Below are 18,011 nucleotides of genomic sequence, written 5' to 3'. Positions count from 1 at the left end.
GCGCCGAGGGCCGGGCGGGCCGCGGGGCCGGGCGGCGCGGCGGGGGCGGGCGGCGCGGCCCGGGGCATTCCGGGCGGCCAGAGGGAGGCGGCGAGCCCGGGGAGGTGGGGAGCAGAGCGGGGATCGGGGTTTGCTCCGGGGGCCGGCGGGCGATTGTGGCCAGGCGGGGAAAAGGGGGGATGGGGGCCGCCCTCCGGGGGGGTCGGGGCCGCCGCCGCCGTCGTCGCGGCGGCGACTGAGGCCGAGAAGAGGAGAGGGGGGCGGGGGAGCTGCCGCCGCCGCCCCCCAGAGGCGCCGGAGCCCGGAATCCCGCTCGCAGCCAGCCAGCCGTCCCGAGCTACCAGCAGGTAAGGTCTGCGGCCGCCTGGGCCCCGGGCCCGCGGGATTCTGTCCCGCCCGGGTTCCGGCCTGCGGCTCCCCACCCCCACCCCTCCCAGTTCCCCCTCCTGCCGCCGTCGCCTCCATTTGTTATTTTCCCAATCCCGTCCCCCCACTGCGGGCTTTGCCTGGCCTGAGGCCGGGGGCTCAGGGGGTGGGGCCCGCCGAGGAGGGTCGGGGGCCAGGGCTTCGGGAGGATCGGGAAGGTGGGGAAGGAGGGAGGGTCTCCGGAGGAAGGCTGTGGGGCCAGAGGGTAGCCGGGACCCGCGGACCCAAAAGAGGAGGAACATCGAGGCGGGGGTTGGCGGAGGAAAACGGGGGATGCTCTGAGTGGGGTTCGGGGCAAAGGCAGAAGGGATAGGAGAGATGGCAGCGAGGTGGGGCATGAAGGCTCCAGGAAAAAGCTCCAAAGGCCCAGAACACGGGTTCCGGAGCCTGGGGTTGGGGGTGTTAGGAATGGACGGGAAGTGGGAAACGGGAAAGGGGTGTGGTAGGTGGAAAGAGGGACTGTGGCTGATGAACCTCGGGGAAACGGAGGCTTGGGCAAAAAGAGGTCCATCTTTGAGAAGAGCCGGAGGTTTTCCAGCGTGGAAGTGGGAAGGCCATGTCTTTGTGACGGTTTTCATTCCCCTACTCCCGGTCACCTCTGACCCTGTTTTCCCCATCCCAGACGTAGTTACTTCTTGGAGAGGGCACTGGGGCCCAGTAGTGTGGGTTATCCCAAAACTAATGAGGAGGAAAACAGGAACACAGAAGGGGGAGTTGGGAAGAAAGGGGTTCTGGGAGGATGGAAATGAGATAATTGAGCAACCTTACAGGCACTCCAAGCAAGTTGCGACCTCCACCCTCCACCCTCCAATTTCCGGAGCGTCCGCTGCCCCTGGAGCTGTGATCTATATAGGGAGGCCTTAGTTACTGCTTTGAGCTCAAAGATCTCCCTTTGTGCATGGGCTTATTTCGACTAGGGTAGGTACCTTTAAGCTCCCTTCCCTGAGGTGCTATAGGAGAGTAGGAGTTGCTTTGGCAACTGGGAGGGGGCAGGGGTGGCTTCCAGATGGACTCCTGGGATGGTCTCTTGGGGGCACCTTTTGCCACTGTGTCGCTATGGTAGTGATCCAGTGGGATGTCCAATTGGTAGGCGGGGGGGCTTCGAATCTTCATTGGACGTCGGCCTGCGGCTATGTCCTTGGGACTCTGGGCTGGGTTCTGGAGGATGTTTCTGGATCTGTTGGTGGATGGGAGTTTCCCCACGGCGGCGTGTACCCTTTCATGTTGCAGTCTGTTTGAACAGGTAGATATGTTCCTTGCAGATCATAGGTGTTTCTCCAAGTCTCTCCACCTAGGCATGATGGGAGGATGAAAATGCTCCTGTTCAGATTTCACCATCTTTTGGCAGTTGGTTCTGACCTCTACCTCCCTTATTATGTTATTTTTTGTAGAGTTGTTTTTTTGCTTCTTTGCACTTTCTTTCATTTTCTAAAGCGAATTCCTCTTTGAGCCTCCCTTCTTGAATAACTTACCCTTTTCCTCCCCTCAACTAACCTTTGACCTTCTTCCCTGACCTTGTAGAAATGGCTGGGCTCCCAGGCCCATCCCAGGTGAGGGTGGCCCAGGACAGAGGGCTGCATGAAGCAGCCTCATGCAGGGGAAATACTATAGAATAGGAGCCAGGAGACCTGTGTCTCTAGACCTGGCTGTGCCTCTGTGACCTTGGGCAAGTCACTTCTTTTGGAGTGTCCGACTTCATTGTTAAGATGAAGGGGCCATAGATGAGATGATCTCTGAGGCCTCCCTGAAGGTCCTGGATTCTCAGAAGGCTTAGGCCGGTGCATTGTTATCCGCTGGTCTGGGCTGCATTGTTATCTAGGAGTCACTTTGGACTGGTTAGTCTGGCAGGTCCAGAATGATGTTGGGGGCTGGGCCAATGATCCTGAAATTTAGCCTGTGAGCCCCTCCCAGGGAGCTTGTGACTCCACTGTATTCCTTCTGACATCCCATATGTCTCTTAATTTCTTTTCCTGGTCTTACTTAGGGGCTCTGTTTCTATTTCTCACTTTCCTCCCAACCCAGTCTGGTCTTAATCATTTTCTTTTTAAAGTAAGGTCACGAAGGTGAATGTGCTTAGTGTGTGGCCAGATACAGAGTAGGTGCTCTGTAATATTAGTTACAATTATTGTCTGCTAGGAGTGTAGGCTGGTGCTAAAACATGACCCAGGTCTAGAAACACACACAATCCAACCCTAACTCCTTCCCTCCTCTGCCACTTCTTATCCCCAGGATTACTTGTTCTTTTATGACTGCTTTTCTCCTTCAAAGCTACTCATTGCTAGTTTTATCAGATTTCAGGTGATTAAAAAAGAAGGGCATACTATGATTGCTGTGTTCCTCAGGTACATTCCTGTGTTTCTCTGACCTTTTGAATCCCCTAACCTAACTGACTTGGTGAACAGGTTCTGTGATGGGGAAGGGAGATGGACAGCCTTCTCTAGGAGGGCTGGCAAAGATACACCAGTCACAAATAGTCATCTTTGTTGTGCTTTTTGTTTAAGATTCCTCTTTTGCTATGGTGGGTGTTGTTCTTTGGATTTTTTTTTTCTTTCTTTTCTTTTTTTTTTTTTGGTTGATAGTATTTTAAAACCAGTCTACACAACAACTAAAAAATGTGGGAAAATAGCTGTACTTGAAAAAAAAAATAATAAAGGCCAGGCGCGGTGGCTCACGCCTGTAATCCCAGCACTTTAGGAGGCCAAGGCGGGTGGATCACCTGAGGTCAGGAGTTCGAGACCAGCCTGGCCAACATAGTGAAACCCTATCTCTACTAAAAATACAAAAATTAGCCAGGCATGGTGGTGGGCGCTTGTAATCCCAGCTACTTGGGAAGCTGAGGCAGGAGAATCGCTTGAATCTGGGAGGCGGAGGTAGCAGTGAGCTGAGATCATGCCACTGCACTCCAGTCTGGGGAAGAACAGCGAAAATCTACTTAAAAAAAAAAAACAACTAGTTGGCCAGGCACAGTGGCTCACGCCTGTAATCTCAGCACGTTGGAAGGCCAAGGCAGACAGATCACCTGAGGTCAGGAGTTCGAGACTACTCTGACCAACATGGTGAAACCCTGTCTCTACTAAAAGTACAAAAAAATTAGCAGGGTGTGGTGGCACAGCCTGTAATCCCAGCTACTTAGGAGGCTGAGGCAGGACAACTGCTTGAACCCAGGAGGTGGAGGTTGCAGTGAGTGAGATCACGCCACTCCATTCCAGCCTGGGCAACAAGAGTGAAACTCTGTCTCAAAAAAAAAAAAAAAAAAAAAAAACACTAGTCTACTGGGCAGAACATCAGTTGAAAGTTCAGAAGACAGGCTCTGTCCCAGCAATTTTGTGATTCTAAGTAAATTGTGAAGTTTCCTGGAAAGGTTAAACTCACCCCTTACTGCCTGCATCAGTATGGTTCCATGGAGCTGAGTGAGAATTACTGTGTTCCTTGGGAAAAATACACTACAGAATATGGACATGCTGTTTACCTAGCAGGCCTCCAACTTAGAATAGAATAGATGGGTAAGCTTAGTCTATTCCCACTGGAGCTAGCAGCACTTAATTCAGGAATAAAGACCTACTGAAGTTAGTGGGTTTAAAGGTCAATCACAAGAAAAGTGCACACATGTATATATACAACATCAGTGGAAAGGAAGAAAAAATAAGAAAATACCATTTTTGTTCTCAAAAGATCTTACAATCAGTAATTTGGAGGGACTTGACACTTAGCAAGAAATACGAACAAGTGCAAATGAATATAGCTGGCTATAGGGATTTGGATAAAGATAGATACCTGCCTACTTACTGATAGACAGATATGGATGGACTGGCTTGAGGAGCTGTGTAACCCTGTCTATACCAAGTAGGAGGACAGGCTTCAAAATTGGTAAATCTGTATTGTTTGCTCACGGATATTTTGAGTCTTTAATCATTCATGTGAAAACCCTGACTTTTCCTCTAGCCTTAGGGAGCTCAAGTACTAGAGAATGAGTCCTTTATGAGGCTCTCAAAAGTGAAGTTCTACAATTTGGGGCTACCTAGGTTTAGTCTTGGGATTGGTAGGGCTGTGTTCCTTTGTATTATAGAATGGGACATTCTTCTTCTACCTACTCTGATGTGAGAAAAGATTCTTTTCATATCTCTGTGACTGATCTAGGCCTTCTGAGAATTCTCCCCACCAACTTCTGAGGAGAATATAGCAAAGTATAGAAGAAAGAGCATGGGCTTTGAAGTCACAGACGTGGGTTTGATTCTGGCTCTGTCACTGGTTCCTCACTGTGTGAGGTTGAGCTAGTCACAATCACCATCTTTGAGCCTCAGTTCCCTCACCTATATAATGAAGGTAATAATGCTTACCATTCAGGGTTAGTTGTAAATATTAAATGAAATCATGTGTGTGAAGGGCTTGATATAAAGAAGGTACTCAATAAATTAATACTTGAACGTCATTTTTTTTTTGAGACAGAGTTTCACTCTGTCACCCAGGCTGGAGTGCAGTGGCATGATCTCGGCTCACTGCAACCTCTGCTTCCCAGGTTCAAGTGATTTGCTTGCCTCAGCCTCCTGAGTAGCTGGGATTACAGGCACGCGCCACCACGCCTGGCTGGGTTTCACCATGTTGGCCAGGCTGGTCTTGAACTCCTGACCTTGCGATCCATCCACCTCGGCCTCCCAAAGGGCTGGGATTATAGGCGTGAACCACCATGCCCCGCTCCATTTCTTTATGTTCCTTTGCAAGGCTCCGTGGAATGTGTGCGTTCACAAATATCCTTTAGGGATCATGAAGGGTAAAACTGTGTGATCTCCTGGATTGGAGCTTGTAGGTACATCTGAATTTTCTGCCCTCTACAGAGGTGAAAGAGATTATACTTTAAGCAGAATCTCCCTGCCTTTTAGATAGCTAAGGTGGCCCATGGGGCAAGCCAGCAATGTCTTGTGGTATCTGTACCTCTTGGCCTAAAGGCTTAGGGTTGGGCCGCTTGCTCAGTTCTCTGACAAGCGTAATAGTATTCCTTTGTGACTCTGTTCTCCCAGTGGGAGACTCTGATGGTTTCCTTCTAACAGGTTTCACTGAAAACAGATCCTGCAAAAGTTCCAGGTGCCTATACTGGAAACTTGGAGATCCTGCTTCCCAGACCACAGCTGTGGGGAACTTGGGGTGGAGCAGAGAAGTTTCTGTATTCAGCTGCCCAGGCAGAGGAGAATGGGGTCTCCACAGCCTGAAGAATGAAGACACGACAGAATAAAGACTCGGTGAGTTAAAATGAGAGATGTGAAAGTTGAGGGGCGGGGCAGGCAAGCTAGGAGGAAGGGTCTAGAGAAGAACAAATAATGTGCACCATAAAGTTAGCTGCAGTGTAAAGAACAGTGTTACCTACCTCCTTCCTCCTCCTGCAGATGTCAATGAGGAGTGGACGGAAGAAAGAGGCCCCTGGGCCCCGGGAAGAACTGAGATCGAGGGGCCGGGCCTCCCCTGGAGGGGTCAGCACGTCCAGCAGTGATGGCAAAGCTGAGAAGTCCAGGCAGACAGCCAAGGTATTCTGTCCTCAGGTCCTCCCACAGGATGCCCAGGCACTGGGACTGAGGGGGTGTGTGTGTTGTCGGGGGAACTTCCTGTTTGGCAGAGGGTAACGGTGAAGCTTGGGAGGTAGGGAAAAGACAGGAATTTTCTTTCTCTCTAACAGAAGGCCCGAGTAGAGGAAGCCTCCACCCCAAAGGTCAACAAGCAGGGTCGGAGTGAGGAGATCTCAGAGAGTGAAAGTGAGGAGACCAATGCACCAAAAAAGACCAAAACTGAGGTGGGAGACCCTTGTCGCCATCCTGACCCATCTTGTGATCATTCTTTTCTCAGATTTCCTTATGCTCACTATTCTTAGCTGGATCTCTCCTGGGACATAAGAGAAAGGCCAGATCATAGTGCTTATGAGAGCAGTTCTGTCTATAATATGCCAGAGAGAGTCTTAGAACTTTGACAGACCACCAGATGACCTGGTAGGGCCAAAGGGGACCAGAAGAGTTGGGGGATTCTAGTCTCTGGGTTAGAAGCCTTAGTGGGAGGAACAAATAAATCTTAAGGAAAATGCAGAAGTGGTCTTTCTTTTTTATTGTTTTTTTTGGTTTGTTTTTGAGACAGAGTTTCGTTCTGTCACCCAGGCTGGAGTACAGTGGCACAATCTCAGCTCATTGCAACCTCCGCCTCCTGGGTTGAAGCAGTTGTGCCTCAGCCTCCCGAGTAGCTGGGATTATAGGCATGAGCCACCACGCCCGGCTAATTTTTGTACTTTTAGTAGAGATAGGGTTTCACCATGTTGGCCAGGCTGGTTTGGAACTCCTGGCCTCAAGTGATCCTCCTGCTTCAGCCTCCCAAAGTGCTGGGATTACAGGTGTGAGCCTCTGTGCCCGGCCAGAAGTGGTCTAAGAACCAAGGGCTTGGGGGATGGAGGATGGTTAAAGTGGTGGTTATGAGATGGTGGAAGACAGGGATTTGGAGTCAGCTGTGGGTAGAGACAAGGTGCTTGAGATGGATCCTTGAGGAAGGAATAGGGTTTTATAGGAGGGAAACAAGACTGGCTGCTAAGGAGCAGCCAAGAATGTGGGGACAGTGGGAAATCCCCAGATGGCAAGAGGTACTCACCACATCACAGTACAACAGTGTGCTGTGAGGGGAAATGATTTTATGCAAGACAGGCCCTAAATCTCAGGGAAGCAGGAAAGGAAAAGAGAAAAAATGAGGCTTCCCTTTTCTACAGCAGGAACTCCCTCGGCCACAGTCTCCCTCTGATCTGGATAGCTTGGATGGGCGGAGCCTTAATGATGATGGCAGCAGCGACCCTAGGGATATTGACCAGGACAACCGAAGCACGTCCCCCAGCATCTACAGCCCTGGAAGTGTGGAGAATGACTCCGACTCATCTTCTGGCCTGTCCCAGGGCCCAGCCCGCCCCTACCACCCACCTCCACTCTTTCCTCCTTCCCCTCCACCGCCAGACAGCACCCCTCGACAGCCAGAGGCTAGCTTTGAACCCCATCCTTCTGTGACACCCACTGGATATCATGCTCCCATGGAGCCCCCCACATCTCGAATGTTCCAGGCTCCTCCTGGGGCCCCTCCCCCTCACCCACAGCTCTATCCTGGGGGCGCTGGTGGAGGAGTTTTGTCTGGACCCCCAATGGGTCCCAAGGGGGGAGGGGCTGCCTCATCAGTGGGGGGCCCTAATGGGGGTAAGCAGCACCCCCCACCCACTACTCCCATTTCAGTATCAAGCTCTGGGGCTAGTGGTGCTCCCCCAGCTAAGCCACCTAACACTCCAGTGGGTGGTGGGAACCTACCTTCTGCTCCACCACCAGCCAACTTCCCCCATGTGACCCCGAACCTGCCTCCCCCACCTGCCCTGAGACCCCTCAACAATGCATCAGCCTCTCCCCCTGGCCTGGGGGCCCAACCACTACCTGGGCATCTGCCCTCTCCCCATGCCATGGGGCAGGGTATGGGTGGACTTCCTCCTGGCCCAGAGAAGGGCCCGACTCTGGCTCCTTCACCCCACTCTCTGCCTCCTGCTTCCTCTTCTGCCCCAGCACCCCCCATGAGGTTTCCTTATTCATCCTCTAGTAGTAGCTCTGCAGCAGCTTCCTCTTCCAGTTCTTCCTCCTCTTCCTCTGCCTCCCCCTACCCAGCTTCCCAGGCATTGCCCAGTTACCCCCACTCTTTCCCTCCCCCAACAAGCCTCTCTGTCTCCAATCAGCCCCCCAAGTATACTCAGCCTTCTCTCCCATCCCAGGCTGTGTGGAGCCAGGGTCCCCCCCCACCTCCTCCCTATGGCCGCCTCTTAGCCAACAGCAATGCCCATCCAGGCCCCTTCCCGCCATCTACTGGGGCCCAGTCCACTGCCCACCCACCAGCCTCAACACATCACCATCACCACCAGCAACAGCAGCAGCAACAGCAGCAGCAGCAGCAGCAGCAGCATCACGGAAGCTCTGGGCCCCCTCCTGGAGCATTTCCCCACCCCCTGGAGGGCGGCAGCTCCCACCACGCACACCCTTATGCCATGTCTCCCTCCCTGGGGTCTCTGAGGCCCTACCCACCAGGGCCAACACACCTGCCCCCACCTCACAGCCAGGTGTCCTACAGCCAGGCAGGCCCCAATGGCCCTCCAGTCTCTTCCTCTTCCAACTCTTCCTCTTCCACTTCTCAAGCGTCCTTCCCATGTTCACACCCCTCCCCCTCCCAGGGACCTCAGGGGACGCCCTACCCTTTCCCACCGGTGCCTACGGTCACCACCTCTTCGGCTACCCTTTCCACGGTCATTGCCACCGTGGCTTCCTCGCCAGCAGGCTACAAAACGGCCTCCCCACCTGGGCCCCCACCGTACGGAAAGAGAGCCCCGTCCCCGGGGGCCTACAAGGCAGCCACCCCACCCGGATACAAGCCCGGGTCTCCTCCCAACTTCCGAACGGGGACCCCACCGGGCTATAGAGGAACCTCGCCACCTGCAGGCCCAGGGACCTTCAAGCCGGGCTCGCCCACCGTGGGACCTGGGCCCCTGCCACCTGCGGGGCCCTCAGGCCTGCCATCTCTGCCACCACCACCCGCGGCCCCTGCCTCAGGGCCGCCCCTGAGCGCCACGCAGATCAAGCAGGAGCCGGCTGAGGAGTATGAGACCCCCGAGAGCCCAGTTCCGCCAGCCCGCAGCCCCTCGCCCCCTCCCAAGGTGGTAGATGTGCCCAGCCATGCCAGTCAGTCTGCCAGGTGAGCGGCCAGGTGGGGCGGAGGTGGGCCTGGAAGGGGGACGACAAGGCGGCGACGGAGAGGGAGTAGCAGGGAGGGGCCCTGCGCTGGTGTAGTGTTTTAGAAAAGCACGCCCCTCTCCTCCGTCCATGCCTAGCGGCCAGTGAGGCCCGCAGCAGCTCAGCCTGCAGGGGTGGTTTTTAGGCGGGGGCTACAAGCACTCGCCGGGGCCGCGGCTCCGCGGGCTCCATCCGGCATCTCGCACCGGCTGAGCGCGTGCTGCTTCCACGCCTGGCAGGTTCAACAAACACCTGGATCGCGGCTTCAACTCGTGCGCGCGCAGCGACCTGTACTTCGTGCCACTGGAGGGCTCCAAACTGGCCAAGAAGCGGGCCGACCTGGTGGAGAAGGTGCGGCGCGAGGCGGAGCAGCGCGCGCGCGAAGAAAAGGAGCGGGAGCGCGAGCGGGAACGCGAGAAGGAGCGCGAGCGCGAGAAGGAGCGCGAGCTTGAACGCAGCGTGGTGAGTGCGTCACTGCCTGCGCCACCGCCTTCTTTGCCTCCTCCTCTCTTAGCCGCGCTGCGGGGCTGGGGCTGGGGTTGGGCTTGGGGCTGGGGCTGGGGCGGGGGCGGGGGCTGGGGTTTGTGCTAGGTGGGCGGGCGAATCAAGTCGCCACCTGTCGGAGGGGAGGTACCACTGCAGCCCAGGAAATGGAGCCGAAAAGGATTTCAGCGACAGCAGTCTGCATTCCTGGGTTGGGAGAAGGCCTGCTCAGATGGGACTACCTGTGGATCCCAAGAAGGGCAGATATTCGGGAGGGGGGGGGGTCGCAGTTAAGTTACAGGTGGGCAGAGTTTCAGTGAGGTGAGGCATTTTGGCATTCAGCTGTGGAAACAAATGGGCAGCTTGAAACCAGCCACCTCTTCTCATAACTGCCGCTTTGACTCCACTTTTCCCTGTACCCCACAGAAGTTGGCTCAGGAGGGCCGTGCTCCGGTGGAATGCCCATCTCTGGGCCCAGTGCCCCATCGCCCTCCATTTGAACCGGGCAGTGCGGTGGCTACCGTGCCCCCCTACCTGGGTCCTGACACTCCAGCCTTGCGCACTCTCAGTGAATATGCCCGGCCTCATGTCATGTCTCCTGGCAATCGCAACCATCCATTCTACGTGCCCCTGGGGGCAGTGGACCCGGGGCTCCTGGGTTACAATGTCCCGGCCCTGTACAGCAGTGATCCTGCTGCCCGGGAGAGGGAACGGGAAGCCCGTGAACGAGACCTCCGTGACCGCCTCAAGCCTGGCTTCGAGGTGAAGCCTAGTGAGCTGGAACCCCTACATGGGGTCCCTGGGCCGGGCTTGGATCCCTTTCCCCGACATGGGGGCCTGGCTCTGCAGCCTGGCCCACCTGGCCTGCACCCTTTCCCCTTTCATCCGAGCCTGGGGCCCCTGGATCGAGAACGTCTAGCACTGGCAGCTGGGCCAGCCCTGCGGCCTGACATGTCCTATGCTGAGCGGCTGGCAGCTGAGAGGCAGCACGCAGAAAGGGTGGCGGCCCTGGGCAATGACCCGCTGGCCCGGCTGCAGATGCTCAATGTGACTCCCCATCACCACCAGCACTCCCACATCCACTCGCACCTGCACCTGCACCAGCAAGATGCTATCCATGCAGGTGAGACCCCCTCCTTCCTCTCCCTGGCCCTTTGGGGCCACCTTCCCCCATCATGACTGGGCTCTTTTGTTCTTCTGGCTGAGACTTTCCTCCCCTGGCCTGGCATTAACTTTTCCTGAGATTGCTGCCCTCAACTTTGCCTCCCTGACGTTCTCTCAGCCTTGTCTCCTCATGGCCTTGCCTGGCCACAGAGCCTGTATTCCCCACACCCCAGTCCTCTCCATAGTCTAGTATCCTACCCATGACAGGCCCAGGTGGGAGCCTTTGAAGGACACACCTTTCTATCCTCACAGCCCCATTCTCCCAAGCCCTTCACAAACATATCTTCTTATTTATTTTTTTGAGACATAGTCTCGCTCTGCCACCCAGCCTGGAGTGTAGTGGTGCAGTCACAGCTCACTGCAGCCTCAACTTCCTGGGCTCAAGTGATCCTCCTACCTCAGTCTCCAGAGTAGCTGGGATTATAGGCGTGTGTCACCATACCTGGCTAATTTTTGTAGTTTTGGTAGAGATGGGGTTTTGCCATATTGGCCAGGCTGGTCTCAAATTCCTGAGTTCAAAGCAATCCACCCACCTTGGCCTCCCAAAGTCCTGAGATTACAGACGTGAGCCACCGTGCCCAGTCCACAAACCTATTTTCTGATTTCTCTGGATTCAACTCTTATTTTTTGCCATTTTCTCCTTTTCTCACAGTGGGAGGTCTTTCATGTTCTTCCCCATCTCTAGATCTGTAACTTCCTAGAAGGGGCCCTGTAGCTTTGGGTTTGGGTGTCATAGGCAATAATGAGCTTTACTTACTATCCTTTCACCATTTTGTTTTTGAGACGGAGTCTCGCCCTGTCGCCAAGCTGGAGTGCAGTGGCGCGATCTCAGCTTACTGCAACCTCTGCCTCCTGGGTTCAAACGATTCTTCTGCCTCAGCAGGCACTGCCTGCCTGAGTTGCTGGGACTACAGGCGTGTGCCACCAAATACAGCTAATTTTTGTATTTTTAATAGAGACGGGGTTTCACCATGTTGGCCAGGATAGTCTCGATCTCTTGACCTTGTGATCCGCCCACCTTGGCCTCCCAAAGTGCTGGGATTACAAGCGTGAGCCACTGCACCCGCTTGCTTTTTTTTTTTTTTTTTTTTTTTAAATTTGAGACCAAGTCTCGCTCTTTTGCCCAAACCAGAGTGCAGTGGCACGATCTCGGCTCAGTGCAGCTTCCACCTCCCAGGTTCAAGTGATTCTCCTGCCTTGGCCTCCTGAAGAGCTGGGACTAGGCGTGTGCCACCATGCCTGGCTAATTTTTTTGTATTTTTAGTAGAGACAGGGTTTCACCATGTTGGCCAGGCTGGTCTTGAACTCCTGACCTCAGGTGATCCGCCTGCCTCAGCCTCCCAAAGTGCTGGGATTATAGGCTTGAGCCACCGCACCTGGCCTCTTCCTGTCTTATTTCCTAAACTTCTATCTTCCACCTCCTTCAAGCAGTCTACCTCTCCCTCTCCTTCCCCTCAGACCCTTCTGATGACTAATTTCCTGTCCTCTGTCATCCATATGTCCCTCCTCCAGTAGGGCTCAGCCTGTCCTCCTCCCCCCCCCACAGGCCTCTAGTTCTTCCATTCTGCCTTTGTTCCACTTTGGAGCTCCTTGTGTTTGTCCAACTCAATTCCCAGCCTTGGATCCCTTCACCCAAATGCATGGTTTTCCCTAAACCTGCCTTCTGGTGACACCTTCCTCTTCTCTGCTTTCCAGCCTCTGCCTCAGTGCACCCTCTCATCGACCCCCTGGCCTCAGGGTCTCACCTTACTCGGATCCCCTACCCAGCTGGAACTCTCCCTAACCCCCTGCTTCCTCACCCTCTGCACGAGAACGAAGTTCTTCGTCACCAGCTCTTTGGTAAGGATGGAAGTTGGGGTAGGCAAGCTGTAATGAGAAAAGGGCAGAAAGGCGGTATTTAGGTGGGGGGATGGGCCTAGTTGGGCTTGAGGAGGAATGAGGAGATTCCTAGAGGAGCTGGGCATGGGAATAGGAGAGCTGAACCTCTGCCCAAGAGAAGCACAAGTTTTAGTGTCAGCCTAAGAGGTTTGAATCCCAATTCCACTCTACCACTGGCAACTTACAGAACTGGCTGTGTTACCTAACTTTTTAGTTCATTACCTTTGTATATAAAGGAGCTGGCTATCCCCTGGTCCAGAGCAGGTGCTTGTTATCCATTGGTCATGTGACCCTTGCCCTTCCTGCTCACAGCTGCCCCTTACCGGGACCTGCCGGCCTCCCTTTCTGCCCCAATGTCAGCAGCTCATCAGCTGCAGGCCATGCACGCACAGTCAGCTGAGCTGCAGCGCTTGGCGCTGGAACAGCAGCAGTGGCTGCATGCCCATCACCCGCTGCACAGTGTGCCGCTGCCTGCCCAGGAGGACTATTACAGGTACCCCAGGGTCCCCAGGGGGACATGGGCTCAGCGAGCCTGGGAGGGGCTGTGGGCATGGAACAGCTGGGCACTGTGCTCCTGGGGGAGGGAACCCCTCCTCTCCCAACCCCTTTGGTAAGGGGGCAAGGTCAGGGTTGGTCTCAAGTCTCTTACCTCTCTGCTATGCACTGCCCCTTCCCTAGTCACCTGAAGAAGGAGAGTGACAAGCCACTGTAGAACCTGCGATCAAGAGAGCACCACGGCTCCTACATTGGACCTTGGAGCATCCCCACCCTCCCCCCACCCCACCCTTGGCCTGCCACCCAGAGCCAAGAGGGTGCTGCTCAGTTGCAGGGCCTCCGCAGCTGGACAGAGAGTGGGGGAGGGAGGGACAGACAGAAGGCCAAGGTCTGGTGTGGTGTGCAGAGGTGGGGAGGAGGCGAGGATGGGGACAGAAAGCGCACAGAATCTTGGACCAGGTCTCTCTTCCTTGTCCCCCCTGCTTTTCTTCTCCCCCATGCCCAAGCCCCGTGGCCACCGCCCCTCCCCTGCCCCGTTGGTGTGATTATTTCATCTGTTAGATGTGGCTGTTTTGCGTAGCATCGTGTGCCACCCCTGCCCCTCCCTGATCCCTGTGTGCGCGCCCCCTTTGCAATGTATGCCCCTTGCCCCTTCCCCACATTAATAATTTATATATATATATATCTATATGACGCTCTTAAAAAACATCCCAACCAAAACCAACCAAACAAAAACATCCTCACAACTCCCCAGGAACATGGCTGTGACTGTTCTTTGTGGGATATGGGGGTGAGGCTGGGTCTCAGTGCAGTGGTACTTAACTGCAGCCAGGCTCTGGCAGGGAAGCGGGAAGAGACCAGTCCTTCTCAAGGAACTGGGTGTAGGGGCTGGGAAGAATTGGCGAGGGGATCCCTGAAGAGCCCGGAGCATTGACTCAGCCCGAGGCGGTACCGGGGGTGCTAGTGCTCCCTCCTGTCCCAAGGCTGGGAAGTCAAAATACTGGAGGCCTGGGCCTGGGCTCTGTGGCTCATGCCTGTAATCCCAGCACGTTGGGAGGCTGAGGCGGGTGGATTGCTTGAGCCTAGGAGTTGGAAACCAGCTTGGGCAACATAGAGAAACCCCATCTTAAAAAACAATCCGCTGGGCGTTGTGGTGCACTTGTGGTCCTAGCTACTCAGGAGGCTGAGGTGGGAGGATCACTTGGGGGTCGAGGCTGCAGTGAGTCATGATTGCACCACTGCACTCTAGCCTGGGTGACAAAGCAAGGCCCTATCTCAAAACAAAAGAAACCCCAACCAACCAAACACTAGAGGCCTGGGACAAGCCCACCTCTGACATGGTCAGGTCTTGGAATCTATTCAGAGGGGTCTCACTGTTAGGAGCCACCAGAGTCCTCTGGAACAAAGGTTTCAGAGTCCTGAATCCTTTCCATGGAATAGTTTAAGAAACGGTTATGAGGCCAGGCACGGTGGCTCACGCTGGTAATCCCAGGACTTCGGGAGAACGAGGCGGGCGGATCACGAGGTCAGGAGTTCGAGACCAGCCTGCCAACATGGCAAAACCCTGTGTCTACTAAAAAATTAGCTGGGCATGGTGGTGCGCGCCTGTAGTCCCAGCTACTTGGGAGGCTGAGGCAGAAGAGTCGCTTGAACCCAGGAGGTGGTGGTTGTGGTGAGCCAAGATCCCCCCAGCTGCACTCCAGCTTGGCGACAGAGCAAGACTCCGTCTCAGAAACAAAAAACAAAACCAGTTATGAAGCGGGGATGGGGTGGGCTAGTTTTAATAGATCCAGGCGATTAGTACCTGGCATCCTTAACCACCCTACAGTTTGAGAAGGGAGTGGTTGATAATCTCAAAAGCCTGGAAGGGAAGGGAAATCAGGCCAGGCGTTATGCTCCGTCGCCCATCAGTAGACAAGGCCATTTTAGGAAAGTGCGAGAATGGCTTTTGCTCTGGGCTTTTACTGCCTAATCCAGGTCTCTGGGCTTAACAACAACGAACGGGCTGTGACTGGCTGGTATCTCAACCAATCAGCATCGAACTCATTTGCATAGGCTGAGAGCAAATGTTCGCGAACTCTAGAAATGAACTTAAGTTCCTTAGAATATTCTTTTTCCTACTGAAAGTTACAACATGCATCGTTGTTTATACAGTAATAGGAACAAGAAAAAAAGCCACCTGAGTTCACCCTCACCAATTGTGGAGTTCATGCATATCCCTTCTTCTCTCTAGACACATGCGCAACAGTGTTACAGCTCTTTTAGAATTTGTCTAGCAGGCTTTCCGGTATTTGTCGGAAAGCCCCTTTCACGTAGCTTGTTCGTAACGACAGAATCTGTTTATTGAGCATAATTTCCGTAAGGTTCTTTTAGTAGGTAGTTTTCCCGGTGTAAGCAATGTTAAAAGATTTGGATACGAAGGTTTGGACCACGCCTGGGGGCTTCCGGCTACACCGGATGCTGCTTTCTTTCCACCCCCACTGGTCTTGGGAACTGTTAGTGGGACGTGGCTCTTTCTTCCTGAGCTTTCCATTTATCTCCGCTGCACTTGCAACTTCAGACGCCATATGGCGTCCGCCGCGGCCCAACCCGCGGCCCTGAGCGCTGAGCAGGCAAAGGGTGAGAATAATCGTAGTCAAGGCATGGGTTGCCGGTCCGGGGAGGATGCGGGCGGAGGATGTGGGGCGACAAACCTGGCTTCGTCCGCCGGGAAAACAGGGTAGGGGACGCCGGGTCCCGTCGTTCTAAGTGGGGCGCTTGCCCCCAAGACTCGGGATCTTATTGGGTTACCTATAGCCTCAATCCACTAATTCCCTGCGCTCTCCACTGGGCCCGCTCTCCGTTCTCCGACGCCTACCCGGGACGCCTCCCTGGGATGCTTCTGACGCGCAGTGGTCCTGGCGGAGGTGATCCAGGCGTTCTCCGCCCCTGAGAATGCAGTGCGCATGGACGAGGCTCGGGATAACGCGTGCAACGACATGGGTAAGATGCTGCAATTCGTGCTGCCCGTGGCCACGCAGATCCAGCAGGAGGTTATCAAAGCCTATGGCTTCAGCTGCGACGGGGAAGGTGGGTCAGACGCGGGAAGGCGGGGGTTGGGTCGGGAGAGGGCGCCGGATCTATGGGGCCCTGAGCGGTTGTCCCCTTTCTCGCCACACGGTGACAGTGTTGGCACTCAGAGCTCAGGGTCTACCCTGAGCTTGTGCCTCCGAGTTGCGTTTTGTACAGGAGAGGTTCCGTATCCCTTATCCGAAATACTTGGGACCAGAAGTGTTTCGGATTTTTTCAGATTTCGGAATATTTACGTATACATGGATATCTTGGGGGATGGGACTCAAATCTGAACACGAAATTGTTTTGTTTCGTATACATACAGCTTAAGCACATGGCCTGAAGGTAATTTTATATAATAGTCTGAATAATCTTGTGCATGAGACAAAGTTTTGACTGCGTTTTGACTACAGTCCCCCCACCCCCACCCCCCACCATGAAGTCAGGTGTGGAATTTTCCATTTTTGGCTTCACACTGGCACTCAAATAATTTCAGATTTTGGGTTTTCTAATTAAGGATGGTCAGCCTGTACTGTGAATCACATTATTATTCCATTTTGTGATGAGGGAGCAAACGCTAATGGTGCAGACTTTTAGTAGTAGCAGAGCTGGACGTCAACGCTGTTGTGCCATCTTTTAGTGAGATGTCTGCATTACAGCAGTGGCTGCAGTCTCTCCAGGGTGTTTCAGCTAATTTCTATGTGGGGGTTGGTGGTTAAATTTTTGGTGAGATCCTGGTGTTCCCCAAAGGTGCTGACTGATTCAGCTCTGCTGCCCCATAGCCTTCCTGCGTTCCAGCTACAGACCTGGGGTCTCATGTTCATTCATGGGGTTCCAGTGACTAAACTGCTAAAAGGGTTCACCTGAGAGCAAGAAGCACACTGCCTTGGGATATTTTCATTCACTGCATCCCATCTAGTTGTGCCCAGTGTAGACCAAGAAGTTGATCCAAACCACATAGGACAGAGGCCTGCATGCGTCCTGTTTTGCAAACAGCTGCCCAGCCAGTGGGGAAGCAGTTCATGCTTAAACTACCACCCCCTCCAGCTGTCTTACGCAGCTGGTCCTTGGCATTGACCCTCCACTCCCTCTTGCAGGTGTCCTTAAATTTGCTCGCTTGGTCAAGTCCTACGAAGCCCAGGATCCTGAGATCGCCAGCCTGTCAGGCAAGCTGAAGGCGCTGTTCCTGCCGCCCATGACCCTGCCACCCCACGGGCCTGCTGCTGGTGGCAGCGTGGCTGCCTCCTGAGAGTTGGCCCTCCCTGTGCCCCTGCCAGGGAAGGAAAGGCTTTGATGTTCCAGACGATAATAAACGTGCCTGTGACTTAGCCTTGGTGTCAGTCTTTTGCAGACTTGACAACCCCCATCTCACCTTCCCAGATTCCCTCTGCCTTTCCAGGCCCCATCCCCATGTACAGCTCTTTCCTATACTCCTGGCTGGGCCTAACCCTGCTCCAGTGAGGGCCTGAGGCTCCTCCCCTTCCCCCAGGGCAGGGTGAGAGGCTGGACTGGGCCCCTAGACGCTCTGGGTGGGTGGGCGGGCCTGCACTGGGGACACCTCCTTCTCTGAGGAATTGGGCTGTTAGGACTTTCCCTTAGGCCCTTTGGTTTCCACCTACTGAGAGCTTTCCCCCATTGGTTGCTCTTCCCTCAGCCAGGGTTACTTCCTGGTCTTTGCTCCTACCCAGCGTCCCGCTGCTCTGTCAGCTTGAGCTCCAGGTGGAGCTCCAGGTGGCTCCTCCTCTC

At 54.5% G+C, this 18,011-nt stretch overlaps 2 protein-coding genes and 1 non-coding gene across 12 annotated transcripts in view; all 3 read left to right on the top strand.

The window, feature by feature from the left end:
• The window catches only part of ATN1 (atrophin 1), a 17,956-nt gene extending 3,985 nt beyond the window's left edge, over positions 1 to 13,971 (top strand). The window contains exons 1-10 of one of the 5 annotated variants that reach the window (XM_025403798.1): positions 216 to 347; positions 5,472 to 5,660; positions 5,805 to 5,942; positions 6,092 to 6,205; positions 7,160 to 9,156; positions 9,434 to 9,656; positions 10,104 to 10,800; positions 12,537 to 12,680; positions 13,032 to 13,212; positions 13,398 to 13,971. In XM_025403798.1, coding sequence (XP_025259583.1) covers positions 5,634 to 5,660; positions 5,805 to 5,942; positions 6,092 to 6,205; positions 7,160 to 9,156; positions 9,434 to 9,656; positions 10,104 to 10,800; positions 12,537 to 12,680; positions 13,032 to 13,212; positions 13,398 to 13,431 — 3,555 coding nt within the window. In that variant the 5' untranslated portion in view covers positions 216 to 347; positions 5,472 to 5,633 and the 3' untranslated portion in view covers positions 13,432 to 13,971. Of the gene's footprint in view, positions 1 to 215; positions 348 to 5,471; positions 5,661 to 5,804; positions 5,943 to 6,091; positions 6,206 to 7,156; positions 9,157 to 9,433; positions 9,657 to 10,103; positions 10,801 to 12,536; positions 12,681 to 13,031 lie in introns of those variants that run through there. The other 4 variants (XM_025403796.1, XM_025403797.1, XM_025403795.1 and 1 more) reach the window with 4 other exon arrangements.
• Positions 13,972 to 14,982: 1,011 nt separating this feature from the next.
• On the top strand, positions 14,983 to 17,594 carry C11H12orf57 (chromosome 11 C12orf57 homolog). 6 transcript variants are annotated; one of them, XM_025403825.1, is made up of 3 exons: positions 14,983 to 15,309; positions 16,107 to 16,283; positions 17,363 to 17,594. In XM_025403825.1, the coding sequence occupies exons 1-3, from the start codon at positions 15,300 to 15,302 to the stop codon at positions 17,512 to 17,514; spliced, it is 339 nt and encodes a 112-aa protein (XP_025259610.1). In that variant the 5' UTR covers positions 14,983 to 15,299; the 3' UTR covers positions 17,515 to 17,594. The 6 variants fall into 6 exon arrangements, with proteins under 6 accessions (XP_025259610.1, XP_025259612.1, XP_025259611.1 ...); XM_025403827.1 differs by having other exon boundaries at positions 15,000 to 15,833; positions 16,011 to 16,283; XM_025403826.1 differs by having other exon boundaries at positions 15,000 to 15,833; positions 16,107 to 16,196; positions 17,363 to 17,593.
• On the top strand, positions 15,460 to 15,521 carry LOC112635661. Its single transcript, XR_003121998.1, has one exon. It is a non-coding gene; the product is annotated as a U7 small nuclear RNA (small nuclear RNA).
• Positions 17,595 to 18,011: the final 417 nt, after the last annotated feature.

The sequence above is a fragment of the Theropithecus gelada genome, chromosome 11 (genome assembly GCF_003255815.1).
Source record: "Theropithecus gelada isolate Dixy chromosome 11, Tgel_1.0, whole genome shotgun sequence".
NCBI lineage: Eukaryota > Metazoa > Chordata > Mammalia > Primates > Cercopithecidae > Theropithecus > Theropithecus gelada.
The sequence above is the reverse complement of the archived record's forward strand: the minus strand, read 5'-3'. Positions and strand labels throughout refer to the sequence as shown.